Source organism: Patagioenas fasciata, chromosome 1, assembly GCF_037038585.1.
Source record: "Patagioenas fasciata isolate bPatFas1 chromosome 1, bPatFas1.hap1, whole genome shotgun sequence".
Lineage (NCBI taxonomy): Eukaryota > Metazoa > Chordata > Aves > Columbiformes > Columbidae > Patagioenas > Patagioenas fasciata.
In genome coordinates this window covers 207,251,586-207,276,804 of record NC_092520.1, presented here as the reverse complement: position 1 = coordinate 207,276,804, position 25,219 = coordinate 207,251,586, and the positions used below count along the sequence as shown (strand labels likewise).

The 25,219-nt window shown below is 39.8% G+C and overlaps 1 protein-coding gene across 2 annotated transcripts in view; it reads right to left on the bottom strand.

Moving 5' to 3' along the window:
- Positions 1–24,174, bottom strand: part of DMTF1 (cyclin D binding myb like transcription factor 1) — a 31,063-nt gene extending 6,889 nt beyond the window's left edge. Inside the window, exons 1-13 of one of the 2 annotated variants that reach the window (XM_065839543.2) lie at positions 24,011–24,174; positions 17,384–17,500; positions 16,767–16,886; positions 15,701–15,795; positions 14,882–14,996; positions 11,775–11,851; positions 10,231–10,388; positions 9,392–9,424; positions 7,927–8,036; positions 6,950–7,178; positions 5,064–5,215; positions 3,355–3,570; positions 490–575 (exon numbers count right to left, since the gene is read on the bottom strand). In XM_065839543.2, coding sequence (XP_065695615.1) covers positions 490–575; positions 3,355–3,570; positions 5,064–5,215; positions 6,950–7,178; positions 7,927–8,036; positions 9,392–9,424; positions 10,231–10,388; positions 11,775–11,851; positions 14,882–14,996; positions 15,701–15,795; positions 16,767–16,886; positions 17,384–17,492 — 1,500 coding nt within the window. In that variant the 5' untranslated portion in view covers positions 17,493–17,500; positions 24,011–24,174. Of the gene's footprint in view, positions 1–489; positions 576–3,354; positions 3,571–5,063; positions 5,216–6,949; positions 7,179–7,926; positions 8,037–9,391; positions 9,425–10,230; positions 10,389–11,774; positions 11,852–14,881; positions 15,047–15,700; positions 15,796–16,766; positions 16,887–17,383; positions 17,501–24,010 lie in introns of those variants that run through there. The other variant, XM_065839534.2, reaches the window with a different exon arrangement.
- Positions 24,175–25,219: the final 1,045 nt, after the last annotated feature.

Here is a 25,219-nt window from a genome sequence, read left to right as displayed (position 1 = left end):
TGGAGGTGTTTGGAAGACACATCAATTAGGTTCTTAGGGACATGGTTTAGTGCTAGATTTAGGTTATGGTTGGACTCGATGATCTTAAAGGTCTCTTCCAACCAAAATGATTCTGTGATTTACTTGCTGGGAGCTTCCTCTGGCTCTGTTATGTCAGATTTTAACAACCAAAAAAAAAAGAAACAAACCCAAACTAAAAAAATCCCCAACCAACAAAATACCCCCAGAAGCACAAAAGAAAACTTCATAGCACTAGTGCATTAAGACAGATTTAAAGCATTTAACTGTAACTCATTAGGTCTGTGAAGTAAAACGTGAATTACACCTTCAGAAATACATTTTGCTTTGAACTTTGAGTTTTAGATCTTTTCACTTCAGAACTGGTTTTGGTTGGGTTTTTTTTTGATAAATGCATAGTTCCAGAGTCTAAGAAGTAGCTGTGCTTAAAAGAAAAACCACAGAAACAAATTCCAGTTCTCTGTTACTTACTGGAAGAATCTCAAAGGCCTGTAGTGTTCCGCTGTTCAGTGTTATTGTCTCAGAGTCAACAGCAGCAGCAGGGGAATCAGTTGAAGCTGCAAAAGGAAGATAAAAAGACAAAGAAAGTATGTAAACCAAAACGTACAGCCCTGCAGAGGGCGTAACATACTATAATTACCACATAGCGGGGTACTGTTAATTCCAGTAATAAGAAAGAGAAAACTGGCTGCAATCCTAATTACATGGTTTTCTAATTGGTACTCAAGATACAATGCAATTTAAAGAGGGAATTCTACAATCCAAAAGAGCGAATGAAAGTATGGTTTTAGTGCACAGGGATAAAAGCAGAAAAATAAAGTTACCTGACACGACCGAATTACTTTCTGTAATGAGATTTGTAAGAAGTTCTGGTGTCATGATATCCTTTGGATCTTGTATTACTTGCTGTAAAGTGGTGTCAGGTTTAATATGGTCTTTTTATTTTTAACCTTTTCTGCCCCCCTCAGTATGTCCACTGCTGATGAAACAGATGCTCCCCAACATATTTACCTGCCCTGTGTGTCATGATTTTGTGTATAAAAGCTGTAAGCTTTCTTACCACAAGTGTGTAATTATTTAATTATCTCTATTAATTCTAAAACTAAGATAAGCACAGTTTACATATCAGACATTTCAAGATTATCAGGTCCAAACAGCTCTTATCCAAAGCTTTATAAGTTATCAAAAACCTATTCAGAACCATAATTATGATTTTTCAGTTATTCTTCAAAAACTCAAATGCTGCAGGCAAATTCATACTTTGCCTGGGATTATCCACTAATGCCATAAATAACAAAAGGGCAAAAGACCTACATGATGACAGTGGTGCTCTGAGCACTGGAAACTTGGCCTTTTCAGACTCTGGCTTCAAAATAGACTAATTTTGGTCTCTTAGGAAGATAGAAGCTCGATTTTAAAGCTTTTGTTGTTGTAGTGGCATGTCCGAGGTTTCCTGCTGCAGATTTCCTGGCATCAAGTAGCAGACAGCTGTAAAGTGTGGCCTGTCTGTTACTCAGCGATTTATATCCATAAAGATTACAGGAATTATCCCTCTGAAACCTTGAGTATTCTGTCTAATGCAGCCGCAAGTGGCTGATGGGATCAGCTCTCATGGGATTGGGAAAGACACAAAAGACGCAATACAAAACTCACTTGGATTACACGAACAGAAATTCTTCAGCCAAGCAGACTAAAACGGGGAAAAAAGGCTTTTTAGGCAGACCAGGGCAAGCGTCATCACAAAATAACCATTATGGGATTCAATTCAGAAAGGACTAAAGGTTACAGAGTCCCAGCACATCTTGCCTGTTCATAAAAACTCAGTGGCTTTGAACAGCTTGGTTCAAAGTATGTGACCACCAATGTGTTACTACAGATAACAAGTTCTTGGCTTGGTATTGCATGACATTTTATTTAAGATACAAACCAGAGAAAATGAAGACAGCACTTAAGATAGGCTAATATAATGAAATTATACACAAAAAATTGTCTACCAAATGCCTATCTAGTCATAGCCTGAATAATTAGTTCTTCGTCTGATTAGCTAATTTTTCTAATAAAATTAAAAAATGACAAGCAGTGCAAAATAATAGGCCATAGAGATGATGTGTTGCATACAGGATGGCTGGACTGGAGTAACTGGAGTTGCTTCGTAAGATTAGTTACAAAAAAACCCAATAAGCACTACCATCAAAGTAGAGCTGGTTATAAATGTTTGATAATGAGCAAAGTTCATCCTTAAGAGGATGGGAAGCACCAACTCAAAAAAATACAGTGGTTAGAGCAGATCATCAGCTGAACATTGAAATATTTTGGTTGGAAAACACCTTTAAGATCATTGAGTCCAACCGTTAACCCAACACCTCTAAACCATGTCCCTAAGCACCACATCTATGTGTCTTTTAAACACCTTGAGGGATGGTGACTACACCCTGGGCAGCCTGTTCCAGTGCCTGAGAACCAACTAATTAATGCTCTTCAGAGTGTCTGTGTCTGCATAATAAAGAACACGGGTAGGAAAAACATTATATACCTTCCTGCTTAAGTGTCCTTCATCAGAACTCTGGCACAGAGCAAGGAATGTATTACACAAGAGGAGATATTGTCCATGACCTTATTGAGGCCTTTCAGTACTTAAAAGTGGTCTGTAATAAAGATGGGGACAGACTAGCAGGGCCTGTTGTGACAGGACAAGGGGTGATGGTTTTAAACTAGAAGAGCGGAGATTCAGGCTGGACATGAGGAAGAAATTTTTTACACTGAGGGTGGTGAAACCCTGGCCCAGGTTGCCCAGAGAGGTGGTGGATGCCCCATCCCTGGAGACATCCCAGGCCAGGCTGGACGGGGCTCTGAGCAACCTGATCTGGGTGAAGATGTCCCTGATCACGGCAGGGGTGGCACTGGATGAGCTTTGAAGATCCCTTCCAACCCAAACTATTCTATGATTCTATGTTCAATGCTCTAGACAAGAGCTACCACAAGAAATTACAGAAATAAGCATATATTTTGCATCTCTATTAAGATACCTGTGTACTAAAGCCTCTTCAAATACCACGTTATACAGCAAGTTCTTGTGTTCATGCACACACACAGACACCTACAACCCCCTATGTCCAGGTGCTCCAACTGCAGCTTCTTGGTACCACTGTCACAATAATATCTGCATTTTCCTAACCTGGCAAATGGCATCCAGAAATCCTTAATCTGAAGTTATGGCAAGATCGAAGCAGAATTATTAACATTCTTTAAGACATGCCCACTCCTCCTTCACCACCTTAACATAAGAAAGCTTTATGTTTCATTAGAGGCCAAAAGCCATTCGTTTCAGCTACTTACAGACATGTGTGATCTGGACGGGAATCTGCAGAGCTGCCACGGTGCTGGGTGTGCTGCCTGCGCTCTCCTCCAAACGAGCCACTCGAATCTGCACGTGCTGAACCCCCGAACTGGAATTAGTGTTTGGTAATCCACTTCCAGACTTGTTCTCCGAAAGCTGGTGCCCCGGATTGTTTTTTTGGTTCTCATGGAGTTGTTTAAGACCCTTTATCAGCACTGAGAGAAAGAATACTCATGCTAAAGCATGCTGAAGAAGAACATTTAAAATGCTGTGTGCGAGATCTATCGAAGAGGGAAAAAAATAACCAAAATCCTTCTGAATTTGGAATCTAAACAATTTATAGAAACATATCAACTAGAAATTTAGCACATACATTAATCACATTTATAGTCAACTACTGGAGTGAATTTGATTTTGTCGAGGAATCTGGATATTTTGCAATGCTTGTAAAAAGAAAAAAGCTCATAAAATTTTGGACCTCTCTAAAAACATGTATGGTATATCCCCAAGGTACAATCAAGTGCCAGTATCATAGCTGTATAATGCTGCTAGCAGAAATTAACTCTCCAATCTTACAAAACATGGAGATGAGTTTGTTCAAGAGATTGACAGAATTGTCACTGCAAACAGAGAGCCAGAGAGAATTAATCTCGCAGTGGCTATACTACCGTTCTTTGTGCAAGAAGTGGCTCATTGCTCCAATAAAACTGCCCAGGTTTCTTCCCTATGATCACTTTGGTCCCACTGAGGAAGGGGTTGACATATATGAGGTTACAAAAGTTGAGGCTTCTGCTTTTCCAGGATTCAATACAGCAAACTGCTTAACCACCTCCCACTCCTGGCAGCATGACATTTTGTCTGGGCAAAGAGAGTGGATCCTCTTGATTCAGTGGTGTGTTTATATTATTATTCGATGCAACAACTGTCTATTAACATACGGTTTATACCATATTAACAGGGCTACCTTCTCAATTGCAGCTGTCAGGTATGACTAATATATAACCACAGTGATGGCTGCAGCAAAAGTGTCCATTAAATTACACCTTGCATTATGATGTTAACAATGTCTCTGTTTTTTTTTTTTTCCTATTCCAAAGGCAGAGAAAAGGAGGATTGAATGACAAGTCACAGAGACTGAAACACCCTTTGGCTCAGGTGTTGCTTTCTCTGACCAGGAATGAGAGCTACGAGAGATGTGTTTGGAGAGTTTTATACTCCCGATTCCTCCCCTTCTCACTGTGCAGCTTGTAGTAGATCTACCTTCCTTCTACAGCGAAGATACAGCACCTCACGCAGATTACATTTTAACAAGTTAAAGGTAACAGATCTAACCTGAGGTGATGTGTTAGGCTGCAGATACACATCCTCTTCCACCTGAAGAGGTCACTGCCCTCCATATCAAAGATCATCATCTGAGATCTGTCAGATGAGCTGTTTATATACAGCTCTCACTTCAGCCAAAGTGAGGGGACTTGGCAAAATCTACCGTTTAGTTCTGTACATCAGCTTGGCTTGTTTCGACTGAAACACTTAAGGGTTGTTCGTAGAAGCAATTCAGCCAGCAGATCCAAGGGGCCAGTAACTTCCAGCAACGGAGCAACATGCATTTTGGCCAGCAGTGATTTAAGTAGACAACAAAACGCAGCCTTATTCCTTTGACATTCGTGAAAGCAGCTTTCAGAAGAGAAGTGTGCAAGTAGTACATTACCAGGGAATGAAACATCTTTGTGGTTTGCAATCTGTCTTTTAATGGTCCACCATTTACTCCGAAGCCACTGCGGTGAGCGGACACTACTCCATCCTTCAGCTAGTAAATCCCAATTGATGTCATTTTCATCAGAAACTTCAAGTTCCGCTATCCTGGCAGGATACAGAAAATATTTACGTGTTAGAAACTACCCTCCAGACTGGAAGGGGTGTTGCACATCTCTGGTCTTGTCACACGTAACAGCAGCAAAATGGCATGCTAGTGAATAGTCCACCAGAGCTCATGAATTGACACGGGCTTCCACGGCTCCACGCTGCCACAGGTCAAGCAGAATCATAAACAACAGAAGATGGACTAGACCTGTTACATGATCCAGTCCATCTCCTTGCCATGCAGGATTATTCTCCTTATTTACATACACATTAGGTGTTTGATCAGATTATTGTGAAGCATTCAACATGATGGTGCTTGCATCTTTTCTCCTTGGAAAACCATTCCCCAAACACATCTCCAAGGCAGGAAAACTTACTGAGATTCGCTCTGAACTTTCATTTAATTAATTTCATGTTATGGTATTTACTCCTGTTTTCTCCTAAATAATACTCATCCATCCTTAACATAGAGTTTTGCCTCCTCTCAGGTGCTTCTTAGCCAAAGCAGATGAAATTAACTACAGTATTAAACAGTTCCTCATAAATTAACTCCATCGGGCTCTCCAGACAATCTTCACGCTATTTTGGCAGATGTTATGCACACAGGATTCTACCAGAATCTGTCTGAATACTATAAATATCTCTGAATTGCCTCCAGCTCATCTGTACCTGGAGCATACGAATGAGAGGTGAACAGTGAGAGGGAAAAGATTTTGTGAAAGTTAAGAAGGGTTCTCTTCACAAAGCAAGAAATAGCACTGAACACTCCTGCTAGCTAAAAAGCACCCACAAAAACACCCCCTCCCCCCCCAAAAAAAAACAACCCTGAAACAAACAATAACAAAAAAAAAAAAACCAAAATGGAAAAAAGAGCTCCCAAAACCAACCAAACGATCCTATAGGATGTTAAGGATATCTGGACAGACCCGAGCAGGTATCATCTGTAGTGGAATATTAAGAATTATAACCAGATAACCAACACATTCTGAAATGTGCAATCAGGTTCCTCATTTTCAGTTCAAGTAAAACAGCTTCGGCAAATTAGTGAATATTGGTCTGTAAATAATGTTTAGATTCCCTGTATGTCTTTGCTTTTTATTCCCACCCAAAACTATCAACCCCTAAAAATCCACTGGCTAAAAAGCCTGAGTTAAAGGCGTTCAAAACGGGAGGAGGACTGGAGAGAGCAAAAGATTTCCAAAGTTACTACCAGGCTGCCAGTTCAAATATAGTCAAAGATGCTGATAACCAATCAGTATCTGGTGGCCTACATGAAATTAATTTGCAGTCTTGGTTTAATTCTTTGTAGACAAGACGTCCACATCACAGAAACCACCACCACACTTGACCCTTGTTGGTCGTCTCAGCAGAGAGGCCAAGGACTGAACGGGCAGGGAGACTGAGCTACCCTCCAGTTAAGGGTTAAAGCGCATCGGTGGGGCAACGTGTGGGAAGCTTGCACGGTCGCTGCCTGTGCTGTACCTTTTCTGTGGAATAAAGACTTCAGTCTCCAGGGTTTTCAATCTGACACCTTTCACGAACACTAACATTCACTAAAAAAACAAACAAACAAAAAATATGTTCAATAATAAATCTCTGGGAACTGTAAACACAGCAGTGATTTTTGGAGGGTTCTAGAGTTTTTAGTGTCTAAGAAACCAGCAAAAGGGACCCCAATGGAATCCTGCTAGCATCATGTATCATGAACCTTTAAAAGTAACTAAACCAACAAACCTCAAGATCAGATTTATTTCATCTTCCTTGGTCCACTCAGTGCCCCCACTTTGTTTCCAGTTGAGATAGTTGAGCCACTTAGAGCGACATTGCTTTTCAGAGCGTGTGCCAACCCGTTCTGCTACAGCAGCCCACGATACACCTTGTGTGACAATGTCACCTGGTTCTGTGCTGGTCAGCTCGTGCACTACTTCTGCGAGTCTTTTTTCTTCTTTCTCTGTCCACTTTCCTGAAAGAGAGAAGAGCCCCTGACTTAACTAAAAGCAGATGCCCTCTGTTCTGATCTGTAACATGTCAGACATTTATCTTCAGTGTCTAGCACCTTATTCCAGATGTAAACACTGACTTGTGAAGAAGACAATTCTTCTTACTAACGATTTACATTATATCCATTCCTGATTAACAAATGCATAATTCCATTGTTTTGCAGACAAGTTTCTTTCTCTTACCTTCCTCTCGCAAGTAAATTAAACCACATGGAACTTAATCAAAATACTGATACAAAGCAAATTGGTCCAAGCTACCCAAATTGTATTATTTGAAGTAAATTAACCATACAACAATTTAGTATACACTAATTACATGACATCTGACTAGATTTTTCTTCCATTTGAAAATATACACTACAAAATAAACAATACTTTACTTCTAAAGTACATCTGTCTCTTAATTGACACCAAATATACAGTGTATGTTTATAAACGTTAAACATGAGGGAAAGTACTTCTAAATCCACCCCAATAAAATATACTTCAGTGGCATACATGTATGATGGATAATGGACAGTAAAAATAAGCTGATCTTTAGGAAGTGAAACTGGAGAAACCTATACCAAGTCTGTTCTAAAAATGTCTGCATATTTCACATTATAAGTCACTCAGTTCAGAGTTACACATCTCTGAACAGACCAGTGACAAGGGCAGAGGTGACACAGTTCTAACGAGAATATCCATTACTCACATCAACATTTACCTCACCTGTGTTGCAGGTATCCTTCATCAATCTACACCGATCTTTTACAGACGAAGCGCTTCTCCCCAGTGCAGCTCCTATTGTGGCCCAATCGTTACCATGCTTTATTCTCAGCCTAAATAGAAACATGCTCATTAGCACTATATCCAGTGAAGAGATTACCAGAATATCAAATACGCTCTAATAAAACGAGGATAAACACGCAGTTTACAGGCTTAAAGACAGAATGGGGAGTCTCTTTGATACTACAGTATTAACATATTTTCTGTCATTGCTGCTAATTTTTCTATGTGTTTCTAGCAGCCTTTTGGGCCAGCTAACCCACATGACACTCACTTATAAAATGTTTAATAACTAACTGTCTTGTAGGAATGCTTTGAGGCTTAATTACTGTCTTAAATACAATATGAATGTTTAGATAAGCAGCCAACATCCATTCTGCAAAAGTTCCTCAAGGATTTTCAGGGGGTATAGAGATAGAATCATTTTGATTAGAAGAGACCCTTAAGATCATCAAGTCCAACCATAACCTAAATCTAGCACTAAACCATGTCCCTAAGAGCCTCATCTGTGTGTCTTTTAAACCCCTCCAGGGATGGTGACTCCACCACTTCCCTGGGCAGCCTGTTCCAGTGCTTCACAACCCCTTCCAGGAAGAAATGTTTCCTAATAGCCTTGAGAAATCTAAATAATGCCCGAAGAAAACCCAGGCATCCTACAATTTAAATGAGGCAAACCCCTGCATAATCATGTTCATAATGTTAACTATGATCTTCCTCCCACATATGACAACAGGTTGCTGAATATGTTGAGCCATGACTACTTCAGATACCTCTGGAACCATGGGCATCTTGCGAATGATACACACCAGCTAACTAGATCCCAACATATCCAGCAACACAATGAAATATATTCCCTTTCTTCCTTCAGTCCAACATGGTTTGTTCCAACTGCTCAACCCTGGAAAGCTGCAAGAGGAGATAAATCTCCAGTCCCCTCACCCCGCAACGTCTCAAGTTTACAGACAAAATCAAAGAGCCTTCCTGACAATTTATGTCTCTCTCTAATATTTCATAAGGGAGATCCTATCCTTGACTTGCCATGTTCTTTAGAAATATCCTTTGCTCAAGTTTCCTAAAGAAATAGAATTCCTGTTTTTCAGAAACATGACTGCAAATGTTGACTGTGCTTGTAAAAATCTGAAATGTTACTGGTTTCAATGGAAGGGTTGCTTTAGAACTTCGTTGCTTATTGCTTATGTCCTGAATACACATTAGATAATATAAAAAAAATAATCCAAATGTAGTTTCATTTCTCTTCAGGTTAATGAAGTGACCACTGATTGCTGATAGAGTTGGAGCAGTCAAATTTACTTGTAACTTTTCAGTGATTTCATACAACACTTGTGAAAACTACTCAAGCTGCTAAATATAAACAAGGTAGTGTGACCCTGCTAATAAAAACACTTACTCTTTAAGCTTTTCAATTTCCTCAGGAGTATACCTAAGAAACAGGTAAATAAAAAGGCATTACTTTCAACAGAAATCGTACAGTACAAATACTTTTGTTTTACTAACCACATGGTAAATATTTAGTTACAACAAGATACTAAGGAATTTCAGCTGTAAGAAACAATCCGACTGAATGCTTCAAAAGAACAGGAAGAAATGCCATTTTCCACATCAGTGCATTTCTAAGGTTAGCTGGTCTAATATCCCTCTCATTTGTCAGCAAAATTCCTCATTCTTGGTGATCGTACTAAGAGCAGAATTAGAATTTTGTGGATTAGCCTCTAAAATAAACAGCTATTAACATTTTCTTCCTTTCCATCTCAGTTCGCAATCACCATCAGGATGACTTTCCATCAAAAACAAATCAACATTGAGATGGCTTTTCTGATTTTCAACTACCTTTAAAAACGAAAATCTAACATCCTTTTCAGCACTGCTGGATGGCACCATAACCACTGCTTTACAGACTGGCAAGCTAAGGGTAGAGGGATGAAGGTTAATTCGCTCTAGGTCACAGTTCTAGAAATAAACTATATCTCAGCAGATCCATGCTTGTGTCAAAAGTCTCCTAATCGTACCAGAATCCTCTCTGCACCTTTTATTTTAAGTTGTGGATACCATCAATTTAACACAACCATTGCCAAGGTTGATATACCAGAATTCAGCAGAGGTGACATGATTAGGAGGAGCCAGGTGTGTTTGGCTAAAATCCTCTGTCTCACATATAAAATGTCAAACATTCAATACATGACCCTACTCATACCAGTAAAACCATGCAGCAATTAGAGGGTTTCATACTTTCCAACATGGTTTCTGTCATCATACATGCGAAGAACTCTTCTGTAGACAGCAAAGAGAGGCCGGTTCAGACCCCAAGCTATCGTCCTGTAGAAATCTTTTCTTTCATCTTTTGACATTTCAAATATAATTTCAGTGGCATCTTTTATTCCACGAGCCTAGAAGAAAGCATTAAACAAAAATTAAAGCAGCACACAAACAAAACACCTTGGACAGTCTCCTAGAAACGAAGAACACTTAAGAACTGAAGCCTAGCATACTATTATGCAATTTCTATGTATCTCAAATACTACAGCCCAAAAGATAAACTGAGTGTTTATGAATTAGCTACCTCAAATACAAACACTTGAACACCAGGATTTTTTTACACTGGAGTCAAGGTAGACATGGAAGCTTTAATTTTCATCTACACTAAAAAAAAACCCTGCCCAATGTGTATTTTAAGATCAAACATTGAAGTGCCATTTAGAACATAATGGAAAACATACTGTGGTGGAATTTTCCAGGGGTTATACAGTGGAAGGTTGCTAAAAAGTGCTATATCCATTCATTACATGCTTTTAGATATTTTTAATCTGAAAGCAATTTTTTTTCAATTAAACTACTCTTCTTATTCTGATGGAAATTAAAAGCAAATTTGATACAAAAACATTACAGTTAACGATAAAAGGAAAGTTTTAGTTTAACTTCACTTTAAACTAAAAATCACTACATTTCAGTTATCCAAAGCAGTACAACAGAACAGATAAATCGGAAAATAATGAATCAAATGAGTTATCAGTAACTCAAAAAAATTATTTAGCTACCTTAAAAAAGCTTCTCTAGACTTAAAAAGTATTACTTATGATTGATTTTGTGGCAGAAATTCTAATAGGGTTAAGGGGCAGGCACACCTCCTATGATGAATACTGAGGGTTTCTTTACCAATGAAGACTAAATTCAGAGCTTTTTTTTGATTCACAAATGAAGGCGGTTGAACCCGTAATATCCAGGTCATACATTCTCAGCTCAAATATTCTCAGCTGTAAGCCAACCACCAGAATGAATTACGGGCAATTATCACTGTCAGCACGTTAACTGCACACTTATTTTCACACTTAACTCTGACTATGTATTAACTATGTATTAAGGCGAAGAAAGCCAACACTGACATCCCGTTAGTGTAGCAAACAAATACAGATAGAGCATCAAAGAAATGTGGAAATTGTACATAAAGCTTTGTAAGGAAAATTATCTCTATTCCTAGAGCAATTTTTCTTCTGCCTTCACCAAAGACATGACTGATGAATATTCAGAGAAAGAAATTAAGCCACTTAAGGACACCGACATGAAATTTTAAAATGGGTTATTATCAGTACACAAACTAAAGGCAATGTTACATTCTGGGTTGCATACAATTATCTTACTTATTTCAAATGGGTAATCATCATTTTCACTATGAACCAATCAGAATCACTTATTGCACATGCTGGGAAGTACTAAAGAAAGTTGGTTTCTAGCAGGGGCTGCATCATCACGTTAATTAGCAGATAATTAATACATACCTTTAAATAACGCTCAATGTTACTCATCAAAATGTCAATCTCTTCCTTCGACCACATCCCTTGCTTCCATTTATGGCCTGAAATACAGAAATGGCAAACTAATTACTGAAGTGAAAGTTAGCAAAACACAACAAAAATATCAGAAAAAACACAACCCTCATTATTACAACTGACAAAGAAAATAGTAGTTATTTTAGCTACTTACACTAACTAGAAATGATTTTAAACAGAACATGGATTCCTCTGTGCTATCAAGACACATTTTCAGGCTTTCTCTTCAGCCACAGCTAGAAAATTTCTGTCTTTAAACCAACAGCTGAAATTTCCATGTACTCACATAATTCCAGAAGCTGGGACTTAAAATGCAACTCAAAATGTTACCTGAGGAATTGGCAATATCGTGGGGTTCTCTTGCATGTCTTATCACTTCCCGACATGAGAGTAGTGTTACCTACTGTGAGTGCTTTTCATGGACATAAATGCTCTACCCAGTTGATTTTGACAAGCTGGTCCCTCTCTCTCTCTTTTTTAATTGGGAATAATGCCCAGTGGTCACAGTCAAGATAAAGACTCCTGCTGAGTGTTTTATTTCCCAAATAAAAGTGGCAAACCAATAGAAAGAAACGTTACGTTTTGTGCCTCTATGCCCTTAGTAACTACAATGCCAGCTGAGCTTTAAAAGCAAAACCAATCAACTTTATTCAGAGAGAAACTTGCAAACCTGAAGTCTATCAATAAAACATTAAAACATTCCTACCCTGAATTTATACATAGATTCCTCTTTCTTCCCCTCATGCTCACACCATACTTCATTTTAATGATCACTTATAATTAAGATTATGCTGGTGACCCAGTTTACGTACTGGTGTGTGCTGGCTACCTGCCCATCTCTGCTCAGAAAAATCAGTCTATTTCTTTCTCAGCCTGCTAATTATCAGAGCTGAGAGGCAGAACACACCAAAGAGACTGTTTACTCAAATCCAATTATAACAAAAAGTACAGGCATTATTACTAATTCTGTTGGAACTGATGAGAGAAAACTCTTCCCTTGTGTCTGATGGCTTCAATCTCCTCTTCCAAAGCTACAGAGAGAGAACAATAACCTGCTGCTGTAGCTGCCATTCACACCTCTATCCGAGCATCCAAACTGACTTAAAGGGACACCCAGCTATATTAGGAAAGGCAACGTATTTTGCACTTCATCTGTCTGCATACTCGGTGCCAAGATTATTATATTATAACCCACAGGTCTTCAGAGAAAGCATTATCAGGTGGAGGCTGCTATAAAATGATAAGCTCAGGCAACACATGTTGAACTCCCAGCTACTGTAAAAGGAGATGCACAGTGGGGTTCTTTCACAGCTGATCTCTGTGGCAGCACAGAGACCCCAAGAAAGGTTCAGCTAGTATGGATTCTCAAACACATTTCTAGATATATTTCTAGGTGTTTAAAAGACATATAGGTGAGGTTCTTGGGGACATCGTTTAGTGCTAGAGTTACGTTATAGTTGGACTCGATGACCCTGAGTGTCTCTTCCAACCGAAATGATTCCATGATTCTATATATTTTCTTGGAAATGTCTTCCTCAAATTATTCATGCCTTAATTAGAATCATCAGATTTAGTGCCCTCATCCATTCAAAACTGTAAATGCCACTTGTGATGTGCGGTCACTTGATTCACCTGTGATTCGGCTACAAAAGGAACAAAAGGACTCAGCAGTGTTGGGTTAGCAGTTGGAGTTGATGATCTTAAAGGTCTTTTCCAACCAAAACGATCCTATGATTCTAAATGCAGGAAGTTTCTAATATGCTTAACAAGACATGCATCAAACATGAGACCACCAAGTCATGTGAAAACAGTAATTTCTATGCCAAATCACCAGTACGTGGTCCTCCAGTCACAGCTGAGAACGTGCTGCTCCCAACCAAAGTCCTTCATCACCGGCTACTGGAAAGATCATAATCTCTGGGCTTCTTCTCACCATGGAGCACAGCAACTCTAGCAACAGGATTTCTCTTTACTTCTACCCAGCTGCCTCAGTGCTGTGATGCAAAGGGATCTCTCTGCTATCCCATCTCCGCCCCAGTTCTTGCACTGAATACTGAATACTTTTGAAGCCCTATAGATCTAACAAATAAGGACAGAGAAAATGGGGAGAAATTATTTCTTGGCTGTTAAAAGCAACTGTCAGCGCACACTTGGGATTAGTGAGTGAAATGGTCAATCACAGAGTTGCTCAGCTCCCTTTCTTTGCAATTTTCACATCTAACACCTGTGTGTTTCACCCACATTTTTTCACTCACTCAGCAGTACACTCGGCTCTCTGAAGCAGAACTCAGTAAGAGATCATTTACTTCTGTGAAATAAAAGCATTACTTCTTTTCCTCAAGTTTTATAATAAAAAAATTAGTTGCTTTGGACTGACTGTAAAAGATTTAAATTATTTTCCCTTTGAAAGAGGTAAATTCAGGGTAGAAAAATAGCAGAGAGGCTGAGGAAACTGGAGAGACAACATCTTCATTTGTCAGTAAGATGTTTCTCTAGGTTTGGAAAGGCATTTCCCCTGGGGGAAAACAAACAAACAATCACAAACAAACAAACACCCACAAACAAACAAACAACCACAAGAAACAAAACCCCAAACCTCTAAGGTTCAACAGCTACTTCATGATTACACAGACACATTCTGAAAAGGAGGAATGCCAGTGGGGAGGCAGTTTTAGAAGTAGTGGTGATTATTTCAGTAGATCCTGGCCTACAGAAACTGTTTAATATGAATCACAACACAGCCGCCAGACTAATAAGCCCTATTTGGAGGAAGATGTATTAACCTGAGCACAGATTAATTTTTTTTGTACCCCTTTCTGACTGCAGCTTCCCATCTCCTAACCAGGTAGAAGTGCAAACGGAACAAACACAAGCCTAAGAGGGAGGGTACACACTTAATTCACTCCATCTCAGCATTTTTAGAATCAGTCTTCTCAAATATCTTCACTAAAGAAGCCAGATTGGACATTACTTTATGCAACCTGCAAAATGTTCAGAGAGATCTGGAATAGCTTACCTTTTTATAGCACAGGAGAACTGAATTTGAAATAACTTACCTTTATTTGTTAGAGAATCCTTATCCTCTTTGGTTGTGAACCAGGCTTGACTAACAGCTGACACTTCTTCATTGCCCATTGGGGAGATTTCATCCAGCTGCTCATTCTGAAGAATCTTGAAAAGACCAACACGAAATCATCCAGTAAGATCTTCAGTTCTATCACCTTGCATTTAACATGGAGGCATAAATTGAAGGAAAATGAAAGCAGCACACTTAGTTACCTTGCTGACTGGTCAGAAAGTGCCACTTTTTAGATATGGCATTAAAAGTACATTCACCTTTCTTAAGACACCTGAGTAAGATTTAGCATCTTAACATATAGATTCTGTGAGAGTTAATTAGAGAACATTCTTCATCCTGTTTATTGAACAGTGAATAGGAAGAGTCTCACTGGCTTTGGTGGAAAGAGAACTATGTCCAGCATCTCCAATCTGGAACTTTCAAACACAGTAAACACACGAGAACTGCACGTAACTGCTAGGACTGGTGATAAGACAAGGCATATTTAGGCCTGTTATAAAGCTTAATTTATAATCAAAGAACGACAGAAATAACAGGTGAACTTGTCTTCTATGCAGATCACCACAGAGCAAGTAATTATCAGGATTACGTCTATTAATGTTTGCTGTTTTGTGCTTTGGGCAGTAAGTCACACTACAAATAACCTCTTTCATATATAAAATGATTCAAATGCACAACATTTTACAAACAAGATCCATGCTGAAATACAGTAGTTTCATACTAAAAATGATCTCTTTCTCATTTCAATTTGTATAAAATGTATATCAAATAGGTCAATTTTGAAGTTTTACTGTACCTGTATCTGAGTAACGGTTCCTTCATTAATCTCATCTTCAGCTACCTCAGTGGTAGCAGTCATGGTCACCTCAAAGCTCTGATCATTTTCTGAAACTTGAGAATGGGTAAGTTAGTTGTATACCTTACTCTTGTAAGATTTTTTAGGCAGGCTACACCTTTTGTAAATTGCTTCCTTTGCACTGAAAATTTTAAACAGGTATTATTCTGTATTTATTTGTAGACACAGTAAAATCATCAAAATTATTATCAACTGTTCCTCTTCATAAAATTTAACTATGGGTTTTGAAACCTTCATTTTTACACTTGACTGTAACTAGAGGCCTAATGTGATACATATAAATAAAAGGTGTTTGATTTGGTGCAAACATTTGGTACGGTATTAATGATTCCCTTCCAGCCCTGTCTTTGGTATTTTCCAATTACTAAAGGACAATGTTCAAATCTTTCAACTGCACTCTTTTTCCCCAGTTTTCCTTCAACATTATAATGCCTTTACTTCTAAGGCATTTCTACTAAGTTCCACCAAATAAAGAGACATTCTAGGTATTGTAAATTGGTGTTTTAACTTGCTAGATCCGGTTGTTCCTCCCTTATATTAAACTATTTATACTGAATATATTGAACTATCTAATACTGAATCAACTTCCTTAAGCCTAATCGAGTACTCAGCTTACCTTTTGTACAACAATCTCTATCTTAGGAAGACCATTCATCTCAACATTATAAAACACGAAATACTACCTATACTGTTTGATCATTAAAAAGCTTATACTGTCTTTGCAGAAGGAGAGCATCTGGTTTGTTGTTCATTCACTTATCCTTCAAGTTATTCAATGTACCAGTGCCTGCAGTTCTCTATCAGTAAGGCAGGTTTACTTTGCCAGTACTGTCTAGATAACAATTGCTGCAAAATCATCCAAGGCTCTGAGAGGTAAAGATTATACCTTAGTATATTAATGAATTTTTTTAAATAAAACATGCAAAAATATTCTAAGGTGATCCAAAGAGTCGACATTTAACTTTTACTAACAGAAAAGTTTGTACATAAACTCAAAAGAACTTACTTGGAACTGCAACAACAGAAATGCAGGGAGTGGAATCATCAAGGCTTTGATCATCCTCTGATAAGCAAAGCCTCTTGTGTGGAGGTTCGGTGCTGTCTTCAGAGTCTACTTCATCAGTTTCTAACAACAAAAACATACGCAGGTTACTTTCTGTTAACTAAGTGGAGCTTTGGACCAAGATCTGTTAACAAAGGGGACCAAAACACAAGGTAGAAGCATATGTGATAGGTTGGTTCGGTGTTTTACCGCTGCCCAGGAACTTGGTCTGAGTTATGGGCAGTAACAATTCACATGCTTTCTTCAACATAGATTTTCTTTGTACGTTCCATCTGCAGCTCATTAGATCTTTAAGTCTACACAAAATTGGGTACATGCTTGGTTCTAAGAACCCATTTCCACTAAAAGAAATCAGAATAGCTGTACCTTTGTTGGGCATATATATACATAATTTTGTGACTGACACCTAATTTGACACTTTATCCTTCTTTAAACTGAAACAGAACAAATCGCATTAGTAAGCAGAATCCAAGTACCTCACAGAATTTGAAGGCAGGGAAGTACGATGGGTGGATCAATGAAAAAATAAGGAAAAAATACTATGCAATACAATTCCATACCATTTTGAGGGCAATGAAGTATAAGGTTCCCTTCAGTGTCCTGAGTCAAAGTCACAGAGTTCACGGTTTCTACTGTCACTGTGTCAGACTCTTCTTCAACTGTGCTCATACTCAAACCTGAAAGAGCAACACACAGGTTAGTTTTCTGCACTCAGACTTTGAGCATAATGCTGCATCCCTTATCTCAAACAACCAGCATGAACTCCTGCAGAGAATTATGAACGTCTGTCCTTTCACATGAAAAAAACCCACTGTTTAAGACATTCACCCACCTTTACTTTTCCTGCATACTTATACATTGCAGAGAGTCACATCAGATAGCTCCAAATCTGCTTTTCCAATTAAAAATAGTACCTAAACTCCCTATTCAGGGGCATTTGTAATCTACTATGACCTTTTTTTAACACAAACCTAGGCTATCACTTCTTCAGCATTTCTAAATTCTCCTCATCTGATATTTTTTGTCTCTCTAATATTTGTTTCGCTGCTCATTTAATAATTTTACTATTGTGTAACCTACAGCTAGTCAGGACTGAGTACTCATAGCTGGACTTACAGATTGCTTAGTTGTGAAGTTTTATTCTCTTTCCATGCATATAACCAACTTGTGAAGCAAGTATTTTTTCTTCACCATAGAAGCAACAGAAAAATTGGGTGTGGGTAACCACCAGTATAAAAAATGACTCAGAAAATAAGTTATCCAGGATAAGCAGTACACACTGCAGTCAGTGAATTAGGGTAATAAAAAATACTTCTGATAATCTCATTTCCACTATAAAAATACCACGAAGAAACCCAAGGCTTATAAGAATTTCAATGTAAACTAGCACTATTACTAATTTTGAAATAAAACCCCACAAAATAATTGCAATCCATCAGATATAAAGAAATCTGCTGCAGAAGCTAAATGAAAATACATCTAAAATATCAAGAAGCTTTGCAATGATTTAATCAGTTCTGAGCACCTGTGTTTGGTGACTGTATTTGACAGAGATTTGTTAAAAGTATCACTTGTTTCTCTTTGAAGTGCTCAGTGCTTTGTATGTGTTTTCTCTCACGTTAACAGGAAAAAATGACTTGTAACTTTTATTTTGAAGCTAAAATACTGTTATCAACAATTTTAACCTACATTGTTAAAAAATCCACACATTACAAAGCTTCCATGTACCAGGCAGGGATACCCCACTATGTAAGCGGAACATACAACCAGGATTCTAAATCCCCCGTATAATGTTAACAATATTGCTTCAGCAGGAAATGATTAAATTTTTAATCAGAGAACATGTTCCTTCGTATTGAAGATTCCCAAGAGCAGTGTTTTTTTGGGAGGATAAAACTGCTGCCAGTCTTTCAGTGAAATTACTTATCACCTCTCGAGCTCGATGAAGATCTGGCACATCTCTAAGCACATGTAGTGACTGATTCCTAGACTGAATGTGTCAGAAGTTTCAGATACCGTTGACATTTTATATCAGAGGGTTCTCAAATTTTCTTTCGTATCTACCATCAGCCATAGCTCCTTGCCACGTACAAGTGTAGAAGGCAATAACTTTCCTGGGATTCATCTGTGTTTTACTGCCTCTGCCCCATCCTTCACTAGAAGCGATGTCGGCTGCACTGCTGCAGTCCTGATTTTTAAGAACCACAAGAAGCACCCTTAACTCTAAAACATTAAGAAAGAAATCAAAAATGTTACAGCTAAATTAGAAGACTGTAACTTCTTCAACTCAGTTTGGAGTTATTCGTTTAGCTTTTCGGGAGTGAAGAAACTGGATCATTCTGGATGGCCAGAAGAAACAGATTCTCTTTTTCATGTTCATATGTACGTTCTGAATAACTTTTACTACACGGAACGCTGTAGCAAAAATTCCCAATGTTACCTAAAATGCCACTGAGGATTCTTCTTTAATTTTGCATGAACAGATAGTGATAACATTCATTTTTCTTTAATCAGATGAAAGTACCCATTTTTAACCTCACCACTATAAATGTTTGAAAGACACGAGGTTTATTTTTACAAAACACGTTGTGTCAATCACACGCTTCACCTAAAGCTGATCTAGAAGCAAAGGAAACGACAGCATCGTTTGCAGAAGACTGTTCCTTCTTTTTATTGAAAGAATACTGAAAACTGAACACAAAATACTGAAAACTGAACACAAAATACTGAAAACTGAACACAAAATACTGAAAACTGAACACAGAGATAGCAAACCAGGGCCATTTGTTCATCAGTTATTCAGGACTTGCTGAGAATCAAAGAACATGATTATACGGTTAGGCTTCCAAGTCAAAACCACAGAATAATTAGCGTTGTCCATTTGCTGGTTCGTCACATTAGAAGAGGACGCGGCATAAATGGGGTCCATAAATCCAAACCTGGCACTTCCATCAAAGGTGGGGAGGAAGATCCACCAATCAGCAGCTGCTATCCTGGCACTTCAGACAAACAGCTGTAACAGGACTAAACAAGAATGTTCTGTGACAGATACTTGAGATTTAGCGTATTTCAAGTTTTCTGAGCAAAGGCACTAATCATAACCAAGCTTTGATAAGAAGGCAGGAAGAGCCAAATCCTTGATTTGACTGGAAAATTCTCATCAACGTTAATGGATACGGTCTCAGACCTCAACTGAAAACTGACTGCAAAGAACATGAGGAGTCAAATCAAAGTCAAATGCATGTTTTGGACATTGTTTTTTATTCATTAGACCACACAAATACAAAAAACCTGAAGGAAACAAATTTGTTTTTTCAAGCTACATTTACCCAGGACAGGGGCACTAACCAATAAACACATGAATTAGTGAACAAAAGGTGAGAAGAAAAAAAAAATAACAGAATAACTGTGGTGGTTCTTCAGTGTGAATAGGAAACAATCTCCAGATCTTATGAAAATCCCCGTTTACACTTAAATAATGACGAAACTACCGTGTATGCTGAAGATATATCAAATATGACATATGACAGGACCACCTGGGGCTGACGATGAGCTCAGTGGAGGAAGCACAGTGAGCACAGTGCTGCTAAAGGGACAACGCCGCTACCGCAGCTTCTTTAATGGGGCTGCAGGGACACTATACCCGCCCGACGTCCCTGATTTATCACGGGGTGACAGCCGAAGCCGTGCCACTGCAGGGGTCTTTTAGGACAGGCCATGCAAATTCTTAATAAAGACACCTGCAAACCCACTACACACCTACTCTGGAATAAGTTAAACACAAAGTTAGTGACAGCCAATGTTTCTTAATCAGTGAGAATTACGACACGAGTAGTCACATCACCTCTAAAATACAACTGTCTTTTCACAGCTTCACTAGGTATGCTTTTGAAAAGGCATTGCTTTCTACTTAAAAAGCTTGCTTTAATTTTAAATGCATCACCTAAGGCTTTTCTTTAATCCTTGATTCAAACAGTCTTTATAAAGATACTAATCTATCACCAATATTTTATATTCTGAAGGAGGTTGTTAGCTTGTGGGGGAAAGAAACGTTGTATGCACATACTTTAACAGTATGGATGTGTATGATGAAATACAGTGAAGATAATGTAATCTTAAACTTCTAAGCAGCTTAGAAATCAGTGCAAATTTAATAAGCACTTTTTGGCTTGTTAGGTTTTTGGATGCATTCACCAAATCAAACATTTTTAAGAGTTGCATTACAATTTTAAACAGGTTTCAACATGCAACCAAACAGACAGGAAAATACTTTGCCTACAACAATAATTTAATATAGAATTCCAATATAAATTTTCCACTAAAGCCACATAATAGGGCAGTTATTTATTTGGGAAACATGCAGCAGATTTAGGCAGAAACCTCCTTCCCCACCAATCTGTCTTATACCAAGTTACAAAGAAACTGAACATTTTTATACACAATTACTGTAATTCTAAATCATCTTCATCAGGCAGATGGGCTCAATTATTCTGTGGGCAGTAGAAATTAAGCACTTATAAGAAATAGTATTTTTACCCTTGCAGACAGAATCCTGTCATTATGCCTAGTTATTAACTGAATGTTATGTCTAGTCTTCTGTGGACTGTTGTAAATCTTTCCAAATTTCTACATGAAACTGTATTAAAGGCTGTGTTTTCTGCACTGCGCGAAAAGAAATAAAGCATATTACACTAAGTACTGTAAGAACCAAAACTGAAGTTTATTTAAGGGAGACTTCTGGCTATTAAGGCATTTAATGGGAACAACCACATGGGATGCACTGGGATTTTAAGGCATTAATTCAAGAGGAAACAAAGTCATTACAGGACATATACCTCATATTCAAGGAAGCCTCAATGTTTAGTGTGTTCCATACCATAGCTCTTATGTAGTCTATACTTAAACTACATGATTAGGAGTTTTTACTATTCAACTAGCGCCAATTCTAAGATTATTCAATAAAAAACCTTTTATACACACTAAGTGGGTTCCACTCAGATCTAAAAATCCACCACATGGAAATAGTCTTCAACAGCTGCAACAATGGATTTACGAGAGAACCAAACTGGACAGACATCAAACAGAAGGAACCAAATACCTGAGTTCAAGACACACAAAGATTTATTAAACTGTATCAGTATGAGATCACTTATACTCATTAGGGGTATTTAAAGAAATGGACCATCACAGAAGCAGGGAGACACAATGGGACAAACTGTTCACATTTGCATCGATCCAAATTTGGCAGAACTCCATGATTTCAATTCCATCCATTGATATTTTAATAAAAAGCACTGAATGTGCTTTAAATGTCACAAGGGGGGGGGGAGGGGGAAACAAAAAAAAACCAAACCCCAAATCCCAGCTCTTTCAGAAGAAAAAACCACAGAAAGCTGTTAGCTTCCTTTTTCAGTAACAGAAAATGGCTCTCAGGCACAGTCTTACGACTACGGATAAAAATCCTGATAAGACTGATATGTACTAAACCAAATATTTTCTTTCATGTAAATCCAGCTTCATTCTAAGAATTCCAGTAACAACTTCACTTTTGTAAACAACGGGCAGAAATTTAGTGTACAATAAAATATGAAAAGTTGATTGCTATCCTAATTGCATGAAGCGTAAGATTGATAAACAAAGCCACGGCTCTGCTGCTTTCCGATGGCCATACGAGCACATAAATAAGGGATTATTAGCAAATGTAAAATACAGTACAGGCACACGGAGGTTTTTGTCTCTTATACATCCACCTTTCATAATTTTAAGTGTTTAAGCCAAAAATCAGTTAATTTTAGGTGTTCTATTTAAGGAGTTTTAATTAATGTTCAATATTTTCAGTAAATCATAAACATCATCTAGAAAGCTTCAGTAAGTATCTGGAAAACAAGCATGAAGTTCTTGCTTTTATTATATTCATGTGGAATGGTGGAAATCAGAATGTGACTCTGATGTGTCCATCTCACTCCAAAGCCACCACCTCCTGGTCCTGCAATGGGATTTTAACTACGCTGTCAAGAAGCCAACTTACATCAATGGCCAGGAAAGTGCTGGCAAACAAAACGCATTTTCTAGATTACTTAAAAACGTAACTTACAACGTGCAGGTGGGGCCAAACAATGGGAACTCTTTGTGAATAAATACACACAAATACTATCTGTCAGCTAAAGAGGTAGCTAGAACTGTAAGACACTTCAGTGTGTCTAAGTCCACAACCAAGAATAAAGAGATCTCTAAAAAGAGATAAAAGAAAAATAAAATAAAAAATAAAAAAGGGGGGGCGGGAGGCCTGTCCAACCAGAATCTTTTATTTTGGCAAAACAGGGAGGATAACTCTAGTGCAGAAAAGCCTGGTGCTGCTTTTAGATTAAAGTCTTGATCTTGGCAAAGTTACACATTTCAGACTCAAAAACAAAGCCCCAAGCAACCTCAAATCACAACTCTCGTTGGCAAAAAAAAAAAAAAAAAAAAAAAAGAATAAAACAAACCAGATAAAAGCCACAAGCTCAGGATACCCCAACCGCAGACTCAGCGAGGAGAAATCGGGAGATTGAAACGTGTTCATGCAGGTGGTCTTTTATTATAGACATCAAGGTAAAGGGAGTTTAAAACAGAAATAGCAAAAAGAAAAAACAAAACAAAACACAAAACCAAACCAACCCCGCACGCCTCCCTTCTCCTGCCCTCCCAAGGGAGTTGAGGTTTAGTAATTTGCAAGTTTTCCCTATTTCGCTGCACACACCCCACCCCGCTTCCAAATATTCTCCCTGCGCAGCGCTGCCGGCAGCGCCCGGGGACACGCGAACCGGGGACACGAAACAGGCACCGCGGCAGAACCGGCGGGACACAGCCCGGCCCCAGCGCCCAGCTCTGCCCCGGGGCGGAGGCCGCGCCTCAGGGCCCGCCTCACCCCCCAGTGCCCCCCGGCCGCCAGCGCCGCCATTTGGTCCCGGGCCGCCTCCGCCGCCATTTTCCCGTTCTCTCGGCGGTCGGCGGCGCCGGACGAGATCGCTGCCGGCTCCGCTGCCAGCCCAACCCGGCCCGGCGCAGTCCGGCCGGCGGCTGAGGCGCGGGGCCGGACACGGCCGCCTCTCTCCCCGCCCGCCGATCCCCTCATCCCGCCGCCGCGCTGCGCCGCCCCGGCCCGGCCGCTCCCGGCCCTGTCAGCCCGCAGGCCCCCGCGCACTTACTTCCTGTTTTGGGTCCGGGCACTTGAGAAACCAGGATGGAGATCCCAAGTACCAGGATGGAGGCGCCGAGCGGCAGCGAGCGGCGAGTGGGGGAGGCGGAGGCAGCAGCGGGGCGAGGCGCAGCCAGCCCGCCAGCCCGCCGGAAGGGCCCGCCGCCCAGCCCAGCCCGTCGCTTCCGCCTCGGCCGCGGCGCCACGAAGCGCACGGCGCGGGGTCCGCCGGAGCGGTGGTGCGAGAAAGCGCACGGGGGCTTTGCCGTCCCCGCTGCCCGGGAAGCGGGAAAGGGTCGCTGTGCCCAGCCCTGAGGGAAAAGCTGTAGTTTCCATCCGCGCTTCACAGAATCGCGGATTCACAGAATGTCAGGGATTGGAAGGGACCTCGAAAGCTCATCCAGTCCAATCCCCCTGCCGGAGCAGGAACACCCAGATGAGGTTCCACAGGAAGGTGTCCAGGCGGGTTTGAATGTCTGCAGAGAAGGAGACACTATAACCCCCCTGGGCAGCCTGGTCCAGTGTTCTGGCACCCTCACTGAGAAGAAGTTTCTTCTCAAATAGCAGCGGAACCTCTTGTGTTCCAATTTGAACCCATAACCCCTTGTCTTACCATTGGTTGTCACTGAGAAGAGCCTGGCTCCATCCTTGTGACACCCTTTACATATTTATAAACATTAATCAGGTCACCCCTCAGTCTCTTCCAAGCTCCAGAGCCCCAGCTCCCTCAGCCTTTCCTCACAGGGGAGATGCTCCACTCCCTTCAGCATCTTTGTTGCCCTGCGCTGGACCCTCTCCAGCAGTTCCCTGTCCTTCTGGAACTGAGGGGCCAGAACTGGACACAATATTCCAGGTGTGGTCTCACCAGGGTAGAGTAGAGGGGAAGGAGAACCTCTCTGACCTACTGACCACCCCCCATCTAATCCACCCCAGGATGCCATTGGCCTTCCTGGCCACAAGGGCCCAGTGCTGGCTCATGGTCATCCTGCTGTCCACCAGGACCCCCAGGTCCCTTTCCCCTACGCTACTCTCTAATAGGTCATTCCCCAACTTATACTGGTATACTTATATATACATTTACACTTATATTCTCCTCTTCCCTCCTGCCAAATGACCTGCGGGAAAAAAAAAAAAAGGCATATTAATCCATAATGAGCTTTAAAAATGAGAATAAAGAAATGTCTAGTGGTGTGTAGTTTGTGGTGCTCACCACCTCGTG